Below are 7,347 nucleotides of genomic sequence, written 5' to 3'. Positions count from 1 at the left end.
ATTTGTGCCACATTTAAATCTCTTGAATGGTGTGACTCTTGCTGGATTATTTTTAAGCTATAATAATACTGAATATGTGACCCAACTTGAGAACCTGACTGTTTACACCACTATGATGAGGTTTAATACAATTACCAGTTCAGGAAGAGCCAGAATAAGACAAATAATTATCATGTTAAATACCATAACATTCAAGCTACCAAGGACTTGGCTATAAATGTCCACATACCTGAATGCATCATTTTTCTTCTTCTGCTGCTTCTGGCCTGAAAATTGTACCTCACGAGAAACTGGAATTACAATACTTCACTATTGACTTCTTCCTTCGTTTTCTTCAGCATTGCCTATGCAGTGATAACACTTCCATTAAAAATATAATTAATTGGCTAAGAAATGCCTTGGAATGTCATCAGACTTTTAAACAACGTAGAGCACATGTGCCAAACATGATGTCAAAGTAAACTCATCCCTTCTGCCTTCTCAAGATCCATATCACTCCATTCCCTGTATATCCATGTGCCTATCTAAAGATCTATTAAATGCCTTTATTATATCTGCTTCCATCACCACATCTGTCAACAGGTTCAAGAAACCCCACCAATGTCTGTACAAAATGGTTGCCCTGCCCATATCAACTTATAACTATTTCCTCTGGTATTTGACATTTCTGCTCTGAGAATGCCTCTCATCATTTTATAAACATCAATCAGGTCTCCCCTCAGCCTTTGACACTCCAGTGAAAATAATCCAAGTTGTATAACCTCTCCATACAGCTAATAACTCTGATCCCGGCAGCATCCTGGTAAACATCTCCTGCACCCTCTCCAAAGCCACCAGAGTCTTGTTTTAGATATAAAATGCTGGAGTAACTCTGTGGGACAGGCAGCATCTCTGGATAGAAGGAATGGGTGATGTTTCGGGTCAAGGCCCTTCTTCTGTTGTAATGGGGTGCTCAGAACGGCACACAATACTCCAAACATGGCCTCACCAATCGATTTATTCACAAAATGCTGGAGTACCTCAGCAGGTCAGGCAGCATCTCGGGAGAGAAGGAATGGGTGACGTTTCCATTCCGTCTCCATTCGCCCATTCCTTCTCTCCCGAGATGCTGCCTGACCTGCTGAGTTACTCCAGCATTTTGTGAATAAATCGATTTGTACCAGCATCTGCAGTTATTTTCTTATACTATATGGCCTCACCAATGTCTTATGAGAGTGCAAAATGACTTCCTGACTCTTATAATGTCCCAATCAAGCATACCACATGCCTTCTTATCACTCGACTTCTTGTGTAGCTTCTTTCGGGGAGTTATGGACTTAGACACTAAGATCTCTTGATCTTACATCAATGTTGCTAAGGGTGCTGCCATCAACTCTATACTTTCCCCTTACATTTGACCTCCAAAAATGCACTACCTCACACTTGTCCAGATTAAACTGCATCTGCCATTCCACCTATATCTGTAACTGATCTATATCCTGCTATACTACTATATAATTTCTTCACATCTGCATCTGCATCAAATTTTGTCTCATCTACAAACTTAGTAGCCAACACATCAACATTTGTGTACAAGGAGTGTGTGTGTGCATGTGTGCGCGTGTGTATGTCTTGTAATAGGGTTGTCAACTGTCCCGTATTAGCTGGGACATCCTATCTTTTGGGCCAAATTATTTTGTCCCGTACGGGACCGTCTTTGTCCCGTATTATTAAGGCTGCCAACTTCCTCACTTCCAAATAAGGGACAAAGGGTGACATCACCCCCCCCCCGCGGCCGACTTGACATCAGCCAGCCAGCGGCCACGTACTCCCTCTCCACCAATGGCGGCTGCCCGGGCCGGGAGTCGAGTTGCTACGCAACCTCCGTTAGGCGGCGCCTGGACCTCCAGACCTTGACTGCCCGGAGCTAAAATGTCAGAAACCTAGAGTGTCGGCACCTACAGCCTCGGGGCCTATAATGTCGGGGCCTACAGCGCCCCTCGGGCCTAATACTGTATTAGGCTTGGGGGGTGCTGTAGACCTGGACGCTGTAGGCCCCAATACAGTAGGCCCCGACGTTGTAGGCCCCGACGCTGTAGGCCCCGACGCTGTAGGCCCCGACAGTTTAGGTCCCGATACTCTAGGTTTCCAATATTTTAGCTCGGGCACCACCTATCGGAGTTTGCGTAGCAACCCGCCTCTCGGCCCGGACGGCTGCCATTGGTGGAGCGGGAGCACGTGGTCGCTGGCTGGGTGAGGTCACTTGGGGCGCAGGGCGGTGACGTCACCTTGTCCCGTATATGGGAGTGAGGAAGTTGGAACCCTCGTGTGTAAGCCAGTTCAAAATCAAAACTACCAAGTCACCGTGGATCTCATGCATCTAAATCTTCTGGATCAGCCACCTTGAGGGATCTTGTCAAATGCTTTAATTTGTGATATAAAAATATATATTTACATTTTCCTTAAATCCCCAATACCAGTTTTCCTTCCAGTAAAAGGATTAGCGTCACATCAACAGGAAGCACATACAAAATATTATAATGTAGAGGTCCACACGTTGTGTAAACCATTTAATGATTAACAGATACAGCTCGGTCGCTCATGCATGCATTGGGTTAACTTTTAACTACCACCGTGCTGCAGCTCAAGTGCACTCCAGCATTCCTCTCTCAACCGCAATTCCTATGTTTTCTGCTCACACCACATGGCTCGCCCCCCTGCTCGCGTGATAGGTCGGCCCAGTTCACGCGAGAGTTCGAGCCCGACAAATGACGGTTCGATACCTAAAATGGCTCAGCCCGCCACATGACCCCTCCCCCAGAACCGGAGTAATGGAGGCGGTTAGGCTGACAGGGGATGCACGCCCTGGCCCATTTGCTGTCCTGTTTGCGCAACCCGTGCCACATGAACTGGGGTGCAATCAGTGCCATTTTTGCCCGGATGGAAGGGTGAACCAAACCGTGAACCATGTTGAACATCCAGCGGCGCCAGGCCTCGGGGATGATGGGTCTTGGCTGCCCGGTGGACACGTCGCAAAGGAACGTGATGTCAGTGGGCCCGAAGCGCACATCCTCCAACAACAGGCCTGAGATGGCGGTGCGGTAGTCGAGCATCTCATCCTCTCGCTGGGCAGCTGCCACGGCCGTGTAGTCGACCCCTGGGGCCAAAGCGTGGATGGCATTGATGGCGGTGCGGGACAACAAATCTGCGACCCAGTTGCTCTTGCCTGCGATGTGCTGGATGTAAGTCGTGTACTCTGAGATGTAGGCCAAGTGACGCTGCTACAGGGATGACCAAGGATCAGACACTTTGGCAAAAGCATACGTGAGTGGCTTGTGGTCGGTGAAAGCTGTGAAATCCCTGCCCTCGAGGAAGTAGAGGAAATGCTGGATGGCAAGGTAGAGCGCGAGGAGCTCCCGGTTGAAAGCGCTGTATTTCTGTTCGGGGGGGTCTCAGGTGACGACTGAAAAAGGCGAGGGGCTGCCAGCTGCCATTGATCAGTTGTTCCAGCACTCCACCCACAGCCGTGCCAGATGCGTCAACTGTGAGAGCTGTTGGCGCGTTGGCCCGCGGATGTACCAGCATCGTCGCCTTTGCCAGCACCTCTTTGGCGTTGTTGAACGCAGTCATGGCTGCGTTGTTCCAAACGAGTTCTTTTGGCTTGTTAGCCAGAGCCATGAACAGCGGTTGTATGATCCAGGTGGCTGCTGGCACGACACGGCGATAGAAGTTGACCATGCCGACAAACTCTTGGAGTCCCTTCAATGTAGAGGGTTTGGGAAACTTGCGAATGGCCTCGGCCTTGGTCGGGAGCGGAACCGCACTGTGCTGGTTGATGAGGTGGCTGAGGAAGCTGATGGAAGGGAGGCCAAACTGACACTTGGCGAGGTTAATGGCCAGGCTATGCTCATTGAGCCGCTGGCAGAGCAGTCGGAGGTGTGCGCGGTGTTCCCGGCAAGAGTGGCTGGCGCCGAGGATGTGGTCCAGGTAGACCATGTGAAGCAGGGATGCCCAGGGGCTGTCTGAGCGGTGCACTATGCCCATTTCCTCCATCTTGTGGAACTCGTCTTTGGCCAGTTGGAGCTTGTCGGGGGGCAGACGGCGTGCGCGTGAGTGGAGTGGCAGCCCGGTGGTGGGGATATGGTGCTTCAACCCATTCTCGGGACATGCCGTTGTTAACTGGGAGGGTTATGATGTCGGGGAAATCAGCCAAGATCCTGGCATAATCGTTGTCGGATAAGGTAACCGAGCCGAGATGTGGCGCAGTCAATTCGGTGTGGCGCAAGGCTATCGACTCGAACGACTTAGAATTGATGAGATGTTGTCAATAGACAATAGACAATAGGTGCAGGAGGAGGCCATTCAATGTGATCATGGCTGATCATTCTCAATCAGTACCCCCGTTCCTGCCTTCTCCCCATACCGCCTGACTCCGCTATCTAAGGATATAGCTATCTAGAGCTCTATCTAGCTCTCTCTTGAATGCATTCAGAGAATTGGCCTCCACTGCCTTCTGAGGCAGAGAATTCCACAGATTCACAACTCTCTGACTGAAAAAGTTTTTCCTCATCTCGGAAAACAGGGGCCTTCTCTAGCCACCAGCAGGGAGTGCACCCGGAGGAAATCGGCACCCAGCAGCGGTTGGGAGACGTCGGCGATAGTAAAGGGCCACTTGAAGTGACAGGAGTTGAAGTTGAGTGGGATCGTGTGGACCCCGTACGTCTTGATGTTGCTGCTGTTGGCGGTGGCTAGAGAAGGCCCCCGCTTTCCGAAACAAGTGTCGGCTCCCGAAGGGGGCAAAACACTGACCTCTGCTCCCGTGTCCACGAGAAAACGCCGCCCCGAATGATGATCCCACATGTAGAGGAGGCCATGCTTCTGGCCGCCCGCAGTAGCCACTACTAGCGGCCGGCCGAGGCGTTTCCTGGATGCGTGCAGGGCTGTCGGCAGCGGTGGGCTTCGGGAACCTGACCTTTGGTGGTCGTAGCACCACGTACCCTTGCCGGCATCGCTCGTGGCCGGTTTAACTGCCGCACCTCTGATGGGGGCTGGGGCGGGCCGCTTGACCTGCCGAGGCACTGCTGCTACCCGGTTGATAGTGGAGCCACCCTGCTGTTTCGCCTGACACAGCACATCTGCAAGGACCGCCAGCCGTCGGGAGTCGGCGAAATCATCGTCCGCGAGGAGCAGGCGAATGTCCTCAGGCATCTGCTCGAAGAAAACCTGTTCGAACAGGAGGCGGGTCTTGTGTCCATCTATCAAGGCGAGCATTTAATCCATAAGCACGGACGGCTTGCAGTCACCTAGGCCGTCCATGTGCAGGAGTCTGGCTGCCCTGTCGTGGCGGCTGAGACCGAAAGTGCGCATGAGGAGTGTTTTGAGGCCGTCGTACTTGCCATCGGCTGGTGGCTGACAAAGATAATCGATTAGACATCCGGCAGTGTCGGATTAACAGATACTGCTCTTTATTCACAAAATGCTGGAGTAACGCAGCGGGTTAGGCAGCATCTCAGGAGAGAAGGAATGGGTGACGTTTCGGGTCGAGACCCTTCTTCAGACACAGATACAGATTAATAGATACAGCTCGGTCGCTCATGCATGCATCGGGTTAACTTTTAACTACCACCGTGCTGCAGCTCGAGTGCACTCCAGCATTCTTCTCTCAACCGCAATTCCTGTTCTCTGCTCCCACCACACGGCTTGCCCCCTCCCCCCCGCTCGCGCAATAGGCCGGCCCAGGTCACACCCAGTTCACGCGAGAGTTTGAGCCCAACAAATGACGGTTCCATACCTAAAATGGCTCAGCCCGCCACACTAAACAAAAAAATAATGACAGTCATTACCGCTTTACACCATGACTAAACCACTGTCTACAATTTCTAGAGCGTGGCTTCGGTGAACCAGTTCAAATGGCCATGACAAAATCTCATTTAGAATCCTAAAACAATTGAATGGCACTTGAGATGAATCGATAGTATCCCAATGTTCATGTACACACTCTGTAATATTATCTATGTCCAGCTTTCCTTTGTTTGCAGCATGTGTAAAACACAAAAATACCAAAATGGTCCAAAAAGAGTGGTGTGGTTCATAAAAGAGGTGGTATATAACCTTGTGTAATGACTTTATGCTGCTTGGGTTTGGTTCAATATGATGTTGACACTTGCCGATGAAACACCTTCACGCGGTCAAAAGTAGATTCCAAGTATTATTTTGTGGTTTTAACGTTTATTTGTGGTAAAGGTTGAGGTACTTGTGATGGTCTCGAGGTCGAGTTCCCTTCCGTCTCCGAAGCAGATGAACATCGATTCCACTTGGCTTTTTCAATGCATGGAATTTCCACACTTCGGCAATCTTGTCCACCTACAAGATCAAAAGGAATACAGGATGCATTCAAATCACTTCTTTCTGAAAATAAATTGTATAATTAGTGCAAATGAGTCGTTGATGGTGGTTGCTGATGGTGGTATCAGTCTGAAGAAGGGTCGCGAGCCGAAACTTCAACCATTCCTTCTCTCCAGAGATGCTGCCTGAACCGGTGAGTTACTCCAGCATTTATTTTTATCTATCTCCGGTGTAAACCAGCATCTGCAGTTCCTTCCTGCAGTTGATGGAAGACATGGACTCTGAGTACAGAAAGGCCTGCTTCTGTGCTGCAACTCCCAAAGGCCCTCTAACAACAAATATTTAGCTGAGTGGTCTATAGTTTCCTGCTCTATGGCACCCTTCTTTCTTGATCAAAGCTGCCACATTTCCTATTTCCTAAACGGTTGGTAATCTTGGGAAACTGAGTGTATTTTGAATAACTACAACCAACGTGACTTCTATCTCTGCAACCAGTTCCTTTGAAAGCCTTGGATACAAGTAATCTGTTACCCTGAGGATATTTGCAGTACTTATTTGGACCTACTTTCTTCCATGCATGTGAAACACTGTTTGACATGAGAAGAATTCCAAACATATACCAAAAAATTGCTCATCAGTCATTCAGAACCTGGCTTGCATCCTTCCTCTTTCTGACCAATTTAATTTCCTTGATCAAAGTACTTTAACGAATGAATAAATGGATAGCAAATATTTCATGATGATATGGGAGATTGTGAACATGGAGATAAACAATTTACATTTAAGAGCAATGTACAGACAAGAGCAGACTATTACCAAAGGGATTAAATAGGGCAAATGTTGCACTAAACGTTAAACCCTTTATCCTGTATCTGTACTCTGAGGATCGCTTGATTGTAATCATGCACAGTCTTTCCGCTGACTGGATAGTACGCAACAAAAAGTTTTTCACCATATCTCAGTATACGTGACAATAATAACTAGGATAGACAACAAAAGAAGAGGCTTAAAAGCCAAATTCAA

The 7,347-nt window shown here is 49.0% G+C and overlaps 1 protein-coding gene across 1 annotated transcript in view; it reads right to left on the bottom strand.

Moving 5' to 3' along the window:
- Positions 1 to 6,207: 6,207 nt before the first annotated feature.
- LOC144598354 (BTB/POZ domain-containing protein 19-like) overlaps positions 6,208 to 7,347 on the bottom strand; it is a 105,932-nt gene continuing 104,792 nt past the window's right edge. The window contains exon 8 of the mRNA XM_078408415.1: positions 6,208 to 6,342. Within this exon, the coding sequence (XP_078264541.1) occupies positions 6,208 to 6,342 (135 nt within the window). The remainder of the gene's footprint in view (positions 6,343 to 7,347) is intronic.

Source organism: Rhinoraja longicauda, chromosome 11 (genome assembly GCF_053455715.1).
Source record: "Rhinoraja longicauda isolate Sanriku21f chromosome 11, sRhiLon1.1, whole genome shotgun sequence".
NCBI classification, from domain to species: domain Eukaryota; kingdom Metazoa; phylum Chordata; class Chondrichthyes; order Rajiformes; family Arhynchobatidae; genus Rhinoraja; species Rhinoraja longicauda.
Note: the sequence above shows the minus strand (reverse complement) of the source record. Positions and strands in the feature narration are given on the sequence as shown.